The 18,110-nt window shown below is 33.4% G+C and overlaps 2 protein-coding genes across 9 annotated transcripts in view; one reads left to right on the top strand and one right to left on the bottom strand.

Annotated features, from left to right (window-relative positions):
• LOC138321431 (prostaglandin G/H synthase 2-like) overlaps positions 1-14,012 on the top strand; it is a 46,944-nt gene extending 32,932 nt beyond the window's left edge. For 7 of the 8 annotated variants that reach the window (XM_069265115.1, XM_069265110.1, XM_069265112.1 and 4 more), the window contains 10 exons: positions 3,479-3,583; positions 4,695-4,811; positions 5,093-5,236; positions 6,178-6,321; positions 7,160-7,338; positions 7,555-7,638; positions 7,896-8,142; positions 8,520-8,806; positions 9,454-9,598; positions 10,413-14,012. In XM_069265115.1, coding sequence (XP_069121216.1) covers positions 3,514-3,583; positions 4,695-4,811; positions 5,093-5,236; positions 6,178-6,321; positions 7,160-7,338; positions 7,555-7,638; positions 7,896-8,142; positions 8,520-8,806; positions 9,454-9,598; positions 10,413-10,756 — 1,761 coding nt within the window. In that variant the 5' untranslated portion in view covers positions 3,479-3,513 and the 3' untranslated portion in view covers positions 10,757-14,012. Of the gene's footprint in view, positions 1-3,339; positions 3,360-3,478; positions 3,584-4,694; positions 4,812-5,092; positions 5,237-6,177; positions 6,322-7,159; positions 7,339-7,554; positions 7,639-7,895; positions 8,143-8,519; positions 8,807-9,453; positions 9,599-10,412 lie in introns of those variants that run through there. The other variant, XM_069265117.1, reaches the window with a different exon arrangement.
• Positions 14,013-15,275: 1,263 nt separating this feature from the next.
• On the bottom strand, positions 15,276-16,115 carry LOC138322255 (peptidyl-prolyl cis-trans isomerase FKBP4-like). The gene has a single exon (XM_069266297.1). It carries the CDS (start codon positions 16,113-16,115, stop codon positions 15,276-15,278), a length of 840 nt encoding a protein of 279 aa, XP_069122398.1.
• Positions 16,116-18,110: the final 1,995 nt, after the last annotated feature.

The raw sequence follows: 18,110 nt of genomic DNA, 5'->3' as shown, positions 1-18,110 counted from the left end.
TTAAAAACAAAACAAATATTCTTCAAATTGCATCAACATTCACTTGACTAGTATTTCTTTATTTTAGATATTTTAACATATCTTCATATTTCTAGTAAAATTGCATATGAAACTCCTTATAGATCTAGCGATGCTCATTACGTAGGGAACCGCCATACCATGTCCCGGCTGCAGGCCGTGTGCAAAAAGTCAAAACACACCGTGGGATTTATAAGACGGGTCCTAAACTGTTCTATGTAATATTATTACAGCAAAACTGACAAGCTACAAGGTTAGTGGCATTTTAACCGAACTGTTATTTATAATTAGCCATCAGCTTGGATCTGGTGCCGTACAGCAAGGACGTATATGAGACTAATAAATCCTTGCGTACAGGTAGTGAGTTTACTCACAATGTGATTATTGCAAGCCAACATATCTGCTATCCGATTGCTTTTTAAAGTTTGTTAATGATCTAAAACACACTTATAACTTATTGTGGCAATTTTAAGTAACTAGATTATAATATTTTCAAATAGTTCTGATAACTATTCATGTGTAATATCTCCAGACATTGACATGTGTACGGAGTACGACGACTGCCAATGTTTTTGACATGTTCTGCGAAATATATTTCACTGTTTCAGTTACGGTGGCCAATAAAAGAAAACAAACACAGTGCAATTATATTATGTTATTTCTTCTAAATACAACACTTGTTTGTGCAAGTTGTCAAGCATTTATTGTGAATGTTTTCCAATGTAATTACCACCTTTATAACATTGAATTTGTGGTTCCCCGGACATTGTTTTCCCCAAAATTTGAATGCGCAAAATATACCGATAGTAGATTTGTTTCAGCATGTTCAGTCCTAAGAAAAAATACATGTGCAAAGTACACTGGTGTGTAAGTAACACAAGTTTTTACGGTATTTGTATCAATTACGATTGTGTTTGGTATAGCTAATGTAGCCAGAGCGCCCGCGATTTACCTGTGGATTGGCGACAGTACTCGAGTCTATAAATAACTAGCTTCACTCATTCAATGCATCGATACAAGTCAGCGGTAGAGCGGTAGGGGTTTATATACACGCATCGTTCTCAGTTGGGGTAGCACGGCTGTAAAATTAAAACCTCTGCTTCAATCTCTATAATTGATTTAATGCATATTATAGTCTGAAAATTTGACATGTATCATTCAATTCCATGAATATACTCTTGTGGATATACCCAAACACTCTGACCACAACTTACTTTACATTTTTCTGCATGTTGAAAAATATCTTTTGGCAGGACTTTAGAAGGGATTCATACAACCAGTATATGATTGACGATGAATCAAGTCATGTATCTTGTCTTATTGTTTCACACATTCACAGGTATACACCAAGGTGATGCCATTAATTGCCCACATTTTAATATTGCTTACCAGGATACATAACTCATTTACCCCTGAAGACACATTTAGACCCTCCTAAATTGAAGACTAGACCAGTCCACTATGAAATTTCAGGAGTGAATGAGTTATTTAATTGACTCTGACTTGTGTTTTTGTTGTTGTATGTCTTTCCCTTTTAGCTCAAATTTTTTATACTTAAAAATATGCCCACCCCCAAAATACCAAAATTACAATGGTACGAAATTTACAAATTTAAAGTTTTATATGGTAGGAAGGAAAACTAATACAAATTCGAGCCCATTCTGATCTGCTCTCTCTCTTCATAAAACTCCATGTCATTAACTGACATTTATTGAAACGTAAACAGAATTAACACTAAATTTGTGTATTAGTTTACAGTACACAAATGCAAGCTCTTCTGTATCTAGAACAAGGGACAGTAATTTTGATGTCAATGTCAGCAACAAATGTTGTCAGAGAGAAATGTGTCACAAGTAATAATCACTTTTTGTTTTCTCATCACCATAAATCTCCTGACGCGAGGCACATTAGCCCGACTTCCTAAAGGCAGTTCACATAACCACCATGTTACAGAACAATCACTCACAAGGATCTGCTATATTTTCTAAGTTAACTGTCAAACCTGTCTATAAAGAACACCAAAAGGACAAAGCAAAAATGTCCTTTATAGACAGGTGTCCTTGTATACGAATCGAGTTGTTTGTCTGTCTGTAGACACAACTTTGTCAGGCAAACTCCTCGTCCTACACTACTTGACAGATTTTGTTCAAAGGGGAGTTGAGAAAACTATATAGGGTTCTGCAATGTCCCCTGTTGATGGAGTTATTACTAAATTTGTGCAGTCGGGGTATCAGTTGTCCACTCTGGCGGTAGTTCAAATTTCTCAAGCTTTGGTTAATCATAGCGTCAAAGATATATGTTAAAAACTCATTGATGAGAAAAGATAGAATCTAGAGTTCACTTATGCGTAGTGGGATTTTAGAATTAAATTCACAAAGCGATTCAAAATGAAAGCAAGGAAAAATCATGGATTTAACCCCTGCTGTGTTATGAGCTTATGGATGACATACAAAGGGAAAAAAAGAAACCCTGGTAAACACCTGTAGATGATTTCAAAGTTCAATGTCATAAACTAGCTGTCTAGAATAAATTAATTATATCATTAAATATAGAAAACATCTTTCCAAAAATACGCAGTTATAAAGCCAGATAATAATCCCTTTCTGATGTATTCCCCCATTACTTGTCAATTAACTTTCTATTTTGATCACTCCAATTCCTTATTTTGTTTAAAATTCTTTGTTCATTGCTTCTTTTTTCTCTTGCTTTGCTTCACCTGATAAAACTGATGTCCATTTTAGGATGTAAATCGCTTCCCCTTTACTATGATGGCAACACAAGTTTTGCATTGAATAAAATATAAGAAAGCTCTATGCCCTCAAAAACCTGGCATAATTGGCTTAAATGTCAACTCCATGTTATTGTTATTTAAATGTCACGAAATCAACACTTAAAATACTATGATTTGTAAAAATAAGTATTTACATACCATTAATATCAGAGTTTCTGCACCAAATTGTTGCTGATTGATGTGGCGTGTGGGCTGATGTACGACATCACCATTCTGCCATGTGTCAACCAGCCACATGTAACTGGCTCATAGAATCATGCACCAGAGAAAATGATGTGATAATTGTTGTGTGTTGTGATAATTTTAACCCATACAAAAACAATATATGATAATGAGAGCTATTTCAAAGCTTGGAGAATGAAACACCAATATATATATATATATATATGTTTATTATAACTTTGGCATTTGTGGGAAGACCCTTCCAGTATACACAGACGAGAACTACGTAGGAGAACTATTCTTACGAATGCGATACTTAAGTGACGCTTAAAAGACTTCTGTCATTGCCATGGTGCCGTAAGGTGCCTAATCAATGAATTGTGTTACTGTGAGTGTAATTTATAATTTCTATATAGAAGACTTAAATTTCATTTGAAAATCTTTCACTACCAGAAGAAAATTGTGAAATATTTTTATCATGGTGGTATGATTCTTTGTATGTTACAGTACAAAACAGTCGCTAAATTTGGACCAGTAAGACGATGAAGGAACTTCAGTGCAAATGCATGCTGTTGGTGGTGTTAGCGGTCGTCACAGCGATGGCATCAGCTAGTAAGTATAATAAAACCTGCTTTAGAGACCACCTCTGTATAGAGACCACCAGCTTCATAAGACCACTTTCTCAGGGTCCCAAATGGTCAATTTCAACATAATAATTTAGCTCTGTATATAAAGACCACTTGTCTATAAAGACCATTTTTCCCCTTTGGGTATTCTTTATAGTTAGGTTTGACTCTGTATTAGTTTGAGGGAGACAACTGTCTAGTTTTACTCTATATTAAAATTGTCAGGGGTGACAACTCTCTAGTTTTACTCCATATTAGCATTACCAGGGGAGATATAAGTGTTACTAGGGGAGACAACTCTCTAGTTCTGGTCTTTGTTACAGACACTTTGGGTGATCTTTATAGACAGGTTTGACTGTATAAATACTATTGGCCCCATTTGTTCTGTATTTTTAATTCATTTAAAAAGACATTTAATCTTTCACATTCTGAAACGTTTATTTACATTAAGTTTCAATTCTTAAAACTAAAAAAATATGTCGGGTAAGAATAATATATGCATTTAATAAATAAGATAAACTGTACAGTGTATTGGTTACAGAAACAAAATTTAGTTTAGGGAGACAATTGTCTAGGTTTACTCAATATTAGAATCGTCAGGGGAGACAACTGTCTAGTTTTACTCTATATTAGAATTGCCAGGGGAGACAACTGTCTAGTTTTACTCTATATTAGAATTACCAGGGGAGACTACAATCTAGTTTTACTCCATATTAGTATTACCAGGGGAGACATCAGTCTAGTTTTACTCTCGTTTAGAATTGCCAGGGGAGATAACTGTCTAGTTTTACTCTATATTAGTATTACCATGGGAGATAACTCTCTTATTTTAATCTATATTAGCATTAAGAGGGGAGACAACTCTCTAGTTTTACCTTGTGTTAGTATTACCAGGGGAGACAACTGTAGAGTTTTAGTCTTTATTAGTATTACCAGGGGAGACCACTCTCTTGTTTTACTCTATATTAGTATTACCAGGTGAGACAACTGTCGAGTTTTAGTCTATATTAGTATTACCAGGGGAGATAACTCTCTAGTTTTACTCTATATTAATATAAACAGGGGAGACAACTGTCTAGTTTTGTTCTTTGTTACAGACACAGCCTGTTGTTCCTATCCATGCCTGAATGGAGGTGTATGCATGACAACAGGAATGAAAGGTTTTAAATGTGACTGTGCAGGCACAGATTTTTATGGCACAGTTTGTGAAACTCGTAAGTATGGACCTGGACCAAATCTACATCAATTCTGTCTCTTCATTACATCAGCTTTCTCTCTTATAATGAAAATCATATAAGGGGCTATAAAAATAAAATTGGTTAGTGATAGAGATTTATCAATTTCATTATCATTTTTTCAGTTACTCAGGTAAAAGGATTTCCGATGCCACAAACTAATTTAAAAGTAAAATATGGAAAATCCTTTGATGATTTAATCTGTTTTCAATTTCAACCTGTTAGCTATTTTTTATCATTACTAATGTTTTCTATTTCAGCTACATTTATGAAGCGTATCAAATTATGGCTGAAGCCAAGTTCAGACACCACCCACTACTTGTTAACCCATTACAACTGGCTCTGGAATATTGTCAACAGTGTCGAGTTCCTACGCAACGCAGTCATGAAAAAAGTCTACACACGTGAGTTTGTACTGTTTAATTTCACTGAATGTTTAACTCCTAAACCCCGGAGTTTAATAGTGAACTGTTCCTTCATTGATAATTGAAAGAGTTCAAGTGTTATTTCAGGGTTGAATGAGTTCGTTCCTAAATAGTGGGTCTCTGTTTTATGTTTTTTTTATAAATCTTATAAAAATAGTATTGATTTCTTTATGGAAGAGCTGTACATCTGTCACATCAGCAGAAGGAACCATTTTGTTGATAAAATGTTCAGTTTTTAAATCTCAAGCTAAATACTCTAATATATGCTTCACCTTTTGCACACTGCTGAATTTCAGAAAATCAATAAAATGACACCCACTGCATTGAATTATATCCATTATCTAATTATGTATACACTGGGGGTCACAATAATTGGCCTAGTGGTTGAGATGTCTCGATATATTATCACATTCCCTTCACCTCTAGGTTGTGAGTTTGAATCCCATGTAGGGCAGTTACCTGATTCTGACCACTGGATGCCAGTGGACTGTGGTTTTTCTCTGGGTACTCCAGCTTTCCTCCACTTTTCAACCAGGCAATCCCTTATGATGTTAAACAAATCAATCTAAACATAACCAATTGCGCAATAAGAATGATAAATATTATAATAATATTATGATAAAGTACCTTATTTGACCCAATTAGTCCCCCTCTTCCCTATAAGCAACTCAATTTCATATTACTATCGTAAGCTTCTCTGTGAAATTTGATTTGGAATGTAGTTCTTAGTATCAGGAAGAAGGAAGTAAATTTTTGATATATTTTGTTAAAGATTTGGAGATGTTTCACTGCTAAATAAAGCTATTCATTTAGTTATCATCAAACAGGGATTTGAGATTGAGGTGAGAGGTGGGGGTTGCTTATTTGCAGGAGGTGTTAATACAGTAACCTGTTATTGCAGTAATACTTTTGTGTTACAGTACGATCTGACTTGATTGACAGTCCTCCTACCTACACATCAGAACACCCCTATATCACTCTGGACGCCAACTACAACTTGACCGTTTATACGCGTACACTACCCCCTGTCCCTGACCACTGCCCAACACCCATGGGAGTCTGGGGTAAGTACCTGAAGACCAAGAGAGTATGCAGTGGGGCAGATAAGTAACAAAAATTGATCAAACGGGTCAGCCACTATCTTGAATTCAAATTTCAAATATGGCCACCATGAAATATCATCTTAGAATATCTTTAGTTTTAGTTTTTTTCAAACATTACAAATTTCCTTTTTACTATAAACTTGTAAAAGATATATTGTACTGTTTGAATTAAATTGTCTCCCGCTGGAGAATGATTTTTTGAAAATTAATTTTTTTTATTTCCGTTTTTTTATATGAAGGTATGAAAAATATGTCCCCTGGAAATTTGAAATATGCATAAACATACACTACAAAACTCTGCTTATAGAATTAGGCCTGTTAAAACATTAAGGCAGGAACTAAAGTCCTATCTATTAAGTACAGGTACCACAATACATTTACATCCAAATCTGCATCATATTCCTCTGATAAGATCAAACTTGATCCAAGTTTGTCCTTGAAAACAAGATGTCTCGAATTGAAAAAGAAGACTGATGATGTTCTACATCATGTAGGTACTGTAGCTGGATTGCTCTGAAGTAAAATCAAAATTTCCCAATAAAAGCAACTTTTTTGCATATTACAAAGTTACTTTCCATGCATGTAGGTATCCATTGTGATATCATTATTTGAAAAATATGATTCTACACTTGCAAATAGAGGACGTCACATTCAATACCTACCAGCAGGGGCAGACAACTTTTTGAAAATCTGATAGCATAAACCCTTAAATTTAACAAGTCAATGGTAGCTTAAAAGAGCAATTATATTTAATGTGAATGACAATCAATAACGATTAAAATGTTTTTGGTAATTACAGGTAAAAAAGAAATGCCAGATGTTGATAAAATAGTAAAAAGATTCTTTGTAAGAAAAAAGATGATTCCAGAACCTATTGGAACTAGTGCATTGTTCAGCTTCTTCGCCCAACATTTTACACATCAATTCTTCAAGACTGATGTTAAAAAAGGCCCACAGTACCAGTGGGGTGGACATGGGGTGAGCTATTCCTGGATATTGTCTCTCTTCTCATATTAAATTATATAAATTATTTTCACATGTTAAGAATTTCACAATTTTCATTTAAAAACAATAAATAATATTTTGATGAATTTAAGATAATTCTGATGCTTTTGTAAATTATGGTAAGTCTAAGGCAATTATTGTATGCTGTCTTATAATAATTAATACATGAATACATAATACCTGAAACAGGTGGATGTCACACATGTTTATGGCAAAGATAAAGATGCAGAAGCAAAATTAAGAAGTTTTAAAGATGGAAAACTGAAAGTGCAGGTAAAGTATCATGTCTATTCTTTCAAAATATCATTCTGGTGTTTACACTATAATATAGCCACAAAAGTTGATGTTTCTTACAATCATTTGTAAATCAATTAAAAATAATTATTATTTGGTTTAGTTTTAGAGAACCAAAAAGTATTTATAGGTATATTGAGATTTTGAGATTTTAAAAAGTATATGAATGTCAGTCATTGTCTTTGCATTTTGTTACATGTAAAATCAAGGTAAAAAAACCACAATCTTTGTTTTAGTTAATTAAAGGCGAGGAGTACCCTCCCCTGGAGAAAGATGCCCCAGTAGGTATGGTTTACCCCCCGGGGACCCCTGAGGATCGGAGGTTCGCGATTGGCCAGCAAGTATTTGGGTTACTACCTGGACTTTTCATGTACGCGACGATCTGGTTACGTGAACATAATCGTGTCTGTGACATCCTCAAAGCTGAACACCCTGACTGGGATGACGAGAGATTGTATCAGACAGGAAAACTTGTTATAGTGGGTAGGTCACACTAGATACTTGGTCAGGGGAGATAATCAAGAGTGCTGAAGTAGTATTATTGTCATGTAGAGTAAAAATAGTGACAATGTAAGATAAAAGTATCATATCAATTTAGCTAGAGATTAAGTTTCAGGTATCATAATAAGTTTAAAGTTTTTAAGTTTAACAAACTCGGAGTCTGGCTCTGAGCTTTATGTCAAAATTACACAAAAACAAAATTGTCTAGATTCTATTTCTTGATTTTTTGAACAATGCATACCAGGTAGTTGATGCATAAACATCATAAAAATTTTAATATGAAGACTTAATATGATATACTGTAACTGAGCCTGGTTAAGCAAATATACTAATTGTGAAATACTTTTATTTTTTTCAAGGGGAGACAATCAAAATTGTAATAGAAGACTACGTACAGCACCTTAGTAACTATAACCTCAAGCTGCTGTTCCGACCGGAACTTCTGTTTGGAGAACCGTTTCAGTATCAGAACAGAATTGCTGTTGAGTTTAACCACCTTTATCACTGGCATCCATTGATGCCGAGCGAATTTAACATCAGTGGTACCACCTACACGCTGAGGGAGTTTGTTTATCACCCGGAGATCCTGCTAAAACACGGCATGCATGACTTTGTGGATTCTCTGTCTAAACAAAGAGCTGGACAAGTATGTATATATTTGGTAAAACCTGCCTTAGCGACCACCTCTGTAAAAAGACAACCTCCTAAATATCACCTCTTTTTAAGGGCCCCAAATCACCAATTTCAACATAATTCTACCTGTGTATAAAGACACAACCTGGCTATAAAGACCATTTACCTCTGCCCCTTGGATTTTAGAAATCATGCTAGAAATCTTGGTCTTTAGAGACAGGTTCAGCTGTAAAATCATAGAATGGTAAATATATTGAAGATTTTCTGTATTTCTAAAGGAAACGTTCCTCCTGTAATGTAAACTATGCTTGACCTAATATTACAGAATTACCGGTATATCAGACTTATGTCAATATTTATTACAACCAATAATACTTCAACCATAAAGTATAAGCAGAATTTTTTTTACACAAACGTTAAGCATGTTTTCATGATAAAACATATGCTGTAAGTAAGTTTATAAAAGTCACTGTTATATTTACTCAAAATGATAGAGACAAAGAGAAAGTCATCATCAGCAAGATTTAAATTCATAATGTAAAGATTCTGATTGGTTGTTAGATTTTCATGATTAAATCTGATTGGTTGTTGAATATGTTATTTATAATCGGATTGGTTGTTAAATTTTCATAATTGAAGTAATCTGATTGGTTGTTGTAGTTTGGCCCCTTTAACCATGGACCAATGACGCTCCCCGTTGTGACAGAACTGATCAAACAGGGACGCCAGCTAAGACTACAGCCTTATAACCAGTACAGGAAAAAATTCAACCTTCCAGCCTACAAATCCTTCGAGCAAATGACAGGTACAGAGTCTTCTAATGATATTCTTCATTTCTGTTGTCTCCCTTAATTGGATTGTCACCTTAATTCTATGGTCATCTCAATTCTATTGTCTCTCTCAATTCTTTTGTCTCCCTTAATTCTATTGTCTCCCTCAATTATTATTTCTCTCTCAATTCTATTGTATCCCTCAATTCTGTTGTCTCCCTTAATTCTATTGTCTCCCTCAATTCTATTGTCTCCCTCAATTCTATTGTCACCTGAATGCTATTGTCTCCCTTAATTGGATTGTCACCTTAATTCTATTGTCTCCCTTAATTGGATTGTCACCTTAATTCTATTGTCTCCCTCAATTATATTGTCTCCCTCAATTCTATTGTCTCTCTCAATTCAATTTGTCTCCCTCAATACTATTGTCACCTGAATGCTATTGTCTCCCTTAATTGGATTGTCACCTCAATTCTATTGTCTCTCTCAATTCTATTGTCACCTTAATGCTATTGTCTACCTTAATTCTATTGTCACCTCAATTCTATTGTCTCTCTCAATTTTATTGTCTCCCTTAATTTTATTGTCTCCCTCAATGCTATTGTCTCCCTCAATTTTGTTGCCTGAAAATGTAATAACATTAATAATTTCTTAATTAATCAGTATTATCCAGTTTAATTGTATGGTACTTTCTTTCTAACTATTGTAAATAAAAATTGTATAATAAGAAAACCTGTCTATTCTGGTCTAATATACCTGTCCTGATATCATTCGGTTTAGACAAGTTATACTGTATAAAAACACAAGTCTACAGAAATCCATGACACATGCATGTAAAATATATTTCAGGTAACAAAGAATTAGCCAAGGCACTAGAAGAGGAATACCACGATATCGACGCTGTAGAATTTTATGTTGGCCTTATTATGGAGAAGAGACGATATCTATCAGTGTTTGGAACATCTGTCGTAGAGATGGGTGCCCCGTACTCTGTGAAGGGGCTGATGGCTAACCCTATATGTAGCCCCAAGTACTGGAAGCCCTCTACATTTGGGGGAGATGTAGGATTTGATATCATTAATACAGCGTCACTTAAAAAGCTTTTCTGTAACAATATTAAAGGGGATTGTCCGACGGTGACGTTTCAAGTACCAGACTACGTCGAAGGGGATGTATTACGCGATGAGCTATGATATATGTATAACTACAGTAATTATCTTTCACATTCCTGTCATTAGCAAGTGTGTAGTGTGTTTGAGTAAAGCAAGGATGGTATATGTCAATCATAAGTAATGTATGATGTTAAAATTTTATATTAGAAATGGAAAATTGAGTGCCAATATTTCATCAACTCTGTAAAAATGGTTTTCAAGCATTATTATATACTTATTGTTCAACAAATTCATGTGAAATATAATTATATCGATCATACAATACGTCAATTTCTTGTTCATAAGTGCATAAATAAGCCCCATATTGGGCAATATGCTTGACAATAAGCCAATGTGTGACAATAAGCCCATACCTGGTATATAATATAAGCTTCCTAATTTCTACTTAATTTCTATACAATTCCATAGATGTATAATAATGATATTGCTCTTTAACTCACTCACTCCTGTAGACACATTTGAACTCTTCTAATTCACAGCTGGAACAGTTCATTATGAATTTTCAGGGGTTTATGGGTTAACAAAGCTTCCATTTGGCATTAGAGGTAAAGGAGTAGATATGATAGGACCAGTATTTGGCCTTAATTTTTCAGGCCGAAAAATATTAACTCTGATCCACATCAATTTCAAGTCAATAAATACTCTCATACTTGCCATTCATCAAAACATAACTTTTTATAACCATGTACACGATGTGCTCCACCTATGACGTCATCAAATTGATGATTTTCCTCTTCTCGCCAAATTTTGCTAGAAATTCATCATCTTTAGGTTAGAAAAGGCTTGAAATGGATTTGGCCGCCACCTTGAAGCAACTTTATATTTTGCATGGATATGCGTAAATACACGATACACAACGTGTGAAAATCTCTTTCTGCTCCAAAAAGGCGGCCACATTCATTTTTATAGAAAACCACTCAAAAAGTATGATTTTTCAAGGATTTTTGTGAAAAATGACGGGAAACTGCATGTTGATGACGTCATAGTGAACATAATTGGCACATGCGGGATATTTTCGTGATGTAATGTGTTAGCAAATGTATTCAACAGTTTTATTGCAAAATATTTTGTTCTTTACTGGAGAATTAATTTTGGGGCTAAATTCGAGTCTTAACGTACCTTCTCCTTTAGCAGACCTTATGGAAGGCTAGGAAATAGAAGCACATGTGTGTAACAGGTAGATAGTATGCCTCTAACCTTGTGGAATTAATGTATAATGCTTTTGAATGTTATTTGTTATTTTAAATCTTGTATTAGCTGTTTCATGATATACAAATAAGTTGCTTTCTATCCCAGTCCCATTCAAATCTTTCAAATTTGCTTTACTTGAACATATGTGGTGATTATAATTATCATCAATATCACATGCTATACTGCTCTTTCTATATAATTTATGTATATGTTCATGTATATGTAGATACTGAAACTAATTGAAAGAAATAACGATTAAAATGTTTGTTTTTCAACATTAATTATATACAATCTTATGTACCGGTACATAGAATAATGTCCGATATATGATGTTAAATTGCTATTCTCCACAATTGAAAATGTATAGTCAAACGAACAAATTCTCAAAGTAAATATTTACTTAATGTTATGATAATTAATTGATACATGTGCTTGAAATTATTAATGGGCATTGAATGAAATTAAGATTGATTGAAATTGTGATAATTTCTCCATTCTTTTGATGAAGAGTTGTCTGATCTTGAGAATAAGCACTATTATATTCATGAAAATGTTGCAATAGGAACAAAATATTGAATTGGAATTTAGATTATTAAATTTGTGATGAATTATTTATGTAGATCAGCTCTTTATAACAAGCACTGATATCAATATTTAGCTTTATATATTCAAAGTTTGTTTTCATAGAAATATCCTGTATAAGGGTATATGTTGACTGTGTGTGAATCTATGGAGATGTGAAACTATTGAATATATTTTCCTACCAAATACACTGTATTGTTATGAATGTTTTCATGAATATGTTGTATATATATAAATAATGTGTTAGAAATGGGCATAATTTGTCTATCATCCAATGGATTTACCTGTAATATGTTTGTATTTTGTTTTACCAGTAAATGTACTTTACCCTTTCTCATAACTCCAGGGGATACTATCACTGACATGGATATATTAGAGTCAGTGATTGTAACCCCTTGAGTATCTAGGATGACCCTAGGTACAACATTTCCCATTAGTATAACTTGTTGGAAATCCATTGTAATATGATATGACAATTGGCACAAAAATATGGCTGCCTTGCAATTGGCTAGGTCTTATAGCATCCATATGTACCATTGAATTACCAAGAAATACACTTGGATTTTTTCACAACTTGTCTCAGAAGTTTTGATCTTTGCCTATAGAATCTCATATGAAGTTTTTTTTTTTATATAACTGGGTATATATATATAAAGTTTTTAAATTTTTTTTAATTACAATGAATTGCTGATTTGATCTGTATATTTATACATTGCTAAGAAAGACAACCTCTTAATAATAACTATTATTTGCTTATATCATCTTTACCAAAACTTTGCAGAAAAAATAGCCATTTTGAATGAAAAACTGCCACATTTCTCTACGTGGTAAAACACATATTAAGCAAGCTGTTGTGTAGCATATCATAAGAATGTGGTTGTTAAAAAATATACCTTTATTTTTATATCTCAAATATTTTGTATATGTTGCGATTGTTTTTTGTGTTTGTTATTACAGAACTGTTGGTGTGAGAAGGTTATATAACTAGGAAGAAGTAGAATAACTCATTGTGTTATGTTACAAGTATTTGTAGAATAAATATAATTCATCTCTCCTATTGTTTAAAGCCATTACACTGTACATTCCAAGCGCATGGTCAATTTCCATATACTCATATTTTCATATTTTACGCAACTGAGAAATAATTTTTGCTGGTCCATCTATTTAAAAAATAATTGAATCATTAAAAATTAATTAAAGTCACAAAAAAAAGAGGAAATAAACCTTTGAATCTGACATTGTTTACATAAGTGAAAACTGGACTTGGGTTGAAAATCAGGCCCATTTTCTTATCTTTAAAAAAAGATACTACTAATGCCAAATACATTTCCATACTGTTAAAGTTTCCCTCAAGCACTCATGAGATTTTCTTCTGTGGCTGTTTGTAAGAATTATAGAGAGTAAGAGTATATTTTATTAGAATATATGTTTACTGAGATTTACTAATACATAATTTTACATGTTTGAATGTTGTGTGTGAAATAAAAAAAAATAATTCACAGAATTTCTTTTGTTTTTTGTTCAAAACAAACTCACAGAGTTGCTTGAAAGTTCATATCATTTACATACGATGGTTTATGCATTTTAATGCAAATCTTAAACAGACAGCTCTTATGTAAAAAGGTGCAAAAAATACCCGGTTAATTGACAAATGATGGTTACTGAAAGATGTCATTGGAATGACATAAGCTCACATTTGAACCAATGAATTTTACATTAACTAAACAAACTTCAAACTAAGCATTCAAAATCACTTAACTGTATCCTCAATACTCCAGGCTACTATCACTGTCATAACATCCTCCCCTGCACTATCTCATAGAAAAACTGAAGTCAGTTCAGGAGAAATAAAAGACCAATCACAGGCATGCAGAGATTTCAGGGAAAGTGATACCCAACTTCAAAGCATCACAGTCAACCACAATGTATCTATTTGATTCTTTAGATGTACTTCACAGACCAAATTACCTGCTCATTTGTTGTTAAATAACAGAGCCTTCAGTTTTGCTATGACATAGTCCAGGGGTGGATATAACAACAGTGAAAGTAACCCCTGGAGTTTCGAGTATGAATTACAAATACACAAATAACTATTCTTTGTGATAACAAGTATAATATATTTTTTATTTGAGCATCCAGTGCTGTTGTAAGACATTTTATACAAAAACTTCGTCAAAGTATATGTTTTCAACAAAGATTGGAATTGACATTGAAGAATTATTTCATTGTCATCATATTATTACTTTTTTCCTGATTTGAAAATTGTCATTTAAGTGCATTTTTGTCCATTGACTATTTGAAGGCCCACTACCTTTTTGAAGTGATATTTAAAGGTTTATTAAAAACATTGATAACATAAGAAAATATATATCGATGACCTAAGATGAGATAATAACATCAAATGTATGCAAGATTTCCTGCGTTGATATATGATAACTGTGGAAATTCATTGTGCTATTTAGCCGTCTGGCGCAGTGATATTCAACTATGTGTACTGCACGGTATTTAGGACAACGGTGGGAAACATAGATTACCCGCTTTATGAAAATTATGACATTTTATTTATTTTAATCAAATTTTTCAGAAGATGATGATGAGTGTTGTATTAACGGTAAGTTAATTACTTTTGCAACTCTACAAAATTATTGATCTTGTTTTACATTCCCAATTTGAAAATTAAAAGCTGTTTCAGAAAAGTAGTGGCCCTTTAAATTTGCCTAGATGAACATGTCATACACATTAGATTAAGATAGAGATTGGTCACATGTCAGGTAAACATCTGACTGAGTCCTGAGGATAATTGTTTATTTTCATCACGCTGGCCTTTTTGAGCTTTTATCAGAAGGTTTTTAATAAACTTATTATCAGGATTGAACTGTAGTCCTTTAATGAAGTCCTGAGCTGCTGCAGAGTAGTCTCCCTTGAACAAATATGCCTGGCCTCTACGAACATGGCCTTTCACATTTTGTCTATCCAAAATCAAAGCCTTGTTGCAGTTTGTGATAACATGGTTTGCTGCCGAAGGAAACTTTAGTTGGCATGCTGCAAGGTTAAGGTGACATTCGTAAAGTAACTTTTCGGCGTCTTCCGAAACATCCATAGTTTTATCAACCAGAATAAGAAGCTTTGTTGCTTTACTAAATTGTCTGAAGGCACTTTTAATGTTGTCTTGTTTGAACAATTCCACACCTCTTTGCTTGTGTTCTTTGGCTTTTTCATACTTTTGGACATTTGATAAAAGTGGCCACGCTCGTGGATTTTCAAAGTGTTGGAGAGTTATGGTAACAACACAAGGTTTATCAAACCCGTCAAAGACATCTTTACTTTCAAATGTTGCAACTTCTTCTTTTTTCATCGTGGTTATACATTTATCTATAAATATATCATGTTCACTATCCTCTTCGCCTATCGTACGAACTAGCAAGTTTCCATCACCATATTGTCTATTTGATATTGGTAAATCATTAGCATCTACAATAACTGTGCATGTGGCTTGATCAAGAGGTGTGGCTAGGCCTGACCCTTCAACAAGAACAGCTTTGTTAAAAAGGTCGTATTTTATTGTTTTTTGTACTAGAGCTTTTTCCTGGCAGTCTTCAGTCTCCATGGCATATTCTTGTGTCACTTTCTGTTGTCAACCTGGAAAAAGGAAATCATATTTTTGTTATAATACAATAATGTCGTAGGATTTTAAACTAGATTTACTCACAACACTCACAACATGATGTTAGTAAAGTTGTGAACAGACAATTTGACTTTTATACATTTTACCTTTAAAAATTTTCTCTTAGCTTCCATTATGCAGACTAACCAGTATAATCTGACATTCTATGTTGGTCCCACTAACCTGTATAATCTGACATTCTTTGTTGGCCATGCTAACAGTAAAATCTGACATTCTTTGTTGGTCATACTAACCTGTATAATCCAACACATTCTTTGATGGTCATAGTAACCTGTATAATCTGACATTCTATGTTGGTAAAACTAACCTGTATAATCTGACATTCTATGTTGGTCAAACTAAGCTGTTTAATCTGACATACTATGTTGGTCATACTAACTTTATAATCAGACATTCTATATTGCTTATGCTAATTATAAACTGTATAGTCCAACACATTCTTTGTTTGTCATACTCACTTGTATAATCTGACATTCTATGTTGGTCATACTAACCTGTATAGTCTGACATTCTATGTTGGTCAAACTAACCTGTTTTAATCCTACATATTCTATGTTGGTCATACTAACCTGTTTAATCTGACATTCTATGTTGTTCATACTCACCTGTATAATCTGACATTCTTTGTTGGTATATACTAACAGTAAAATAAAACATCCTATGTTAGTCATACTAACCTGTAAAATCTGACACATTCCTTGTTGGTCAAACTAACCTGTATAATCTAACATCCTATGTTGGTCAAATTAACCTGTATACACATTCTTTGTTGGTCAAACTAACCTGTATAATCTGACATCCTATGTTGGTCAAATTAACCTGTATACACATTCTTTGTTGGTCAAACTAACCTGTATAATCTAACATCCTATGTTGGTCAAATTAACCTGTATAACCTGACATTCCATATGCATGTTGTACAATTATATGTTGGTCAAAGTAACCTGAATAATCTGGCATTTTATATTGGTCAAACTAAACTATGTTGGTCATACTATAAATTACTAACCTGTATAATCTGGCATTCTATGTTGGTCAGAATGACCTGTATAATCTGACTCTCCCTGTTGTACAATATGTTGCTCATACTTACCTGTATCAAATTCGACATCATGGGTGTGCAACATTATGCTGGCCATACTAACCTGTATGTGCGTGCCCAGAAACAATCACGTGGCGGCACGTAAACTCTCCAATTCAATTCAACCTGTATACTCTGTTATTCAATTTTGTACTTATTACATTTGTACAATTCTGTTGGTCAGAATAACTTGTAGGTATCTATCTCTCCCTGTTATACAATGTTGGTCAGAATAACCTGTATTAAACCGACCTGCCATCTTGTACAATATTTTGGTCAAACTAACCTGTATTATCTGACATTCATTATAGTGTACATTACGGTACTTATTTAATTTTTGATTTGGTGAAAATAACCTGTATTATATTTGTATGTTAGTCATACTAACATGCATAATCTACATTTTTGTAACTTGCCCTGTTTTACAAGATGTTGGCCATACATACAATAAACTGTATCAGCTGTATAACTAATTTGACATTTTGTTTATAACATACAACAATAGTAGACATTAACCCCCTGCAACTCGATCGACCGTTTATTAGTTTTTTGTTTAGTTTTGCTTCCAGTGAACATAATAAATAAAAACTGCCCACAACAGTTCTGGAAATTCCACTATGTAACTATGGGAAAATGTTAAAAGATATACCCTTACCGTGATTGGAGTCAGGAGCTACATTTATCAGAGCCGTTTTTTTGAATAATTAAAATCAAAAGTCATATATATACTACTATACATTACAACTTTTCATTTACAATTTTTTAAACAAACAACTAGTTTATGTATTAGAGTATCTAACAATTTTGAACAGTAAATGCTTTTTAAATTTAAATAT

This window comes from Argopecten irradians, chromosome 4 (genome assembly GCF_041381155.1).
Source record: "Argopecten irradians isolate NY chromosome 4, Ai_NY, whole genome shotgun sequence".
Classification (NCBI taxonomy): Eukaryota; Metazoa; Mollusca; class Bivalvia; order Pectinida; family Pectinidae; genus Argopecten; species Argopecten irradians.
Note: the sequence above shows the minus strand (reverse complement) of the source record. Positions and strands in the feature narration are given on the sequence as shown.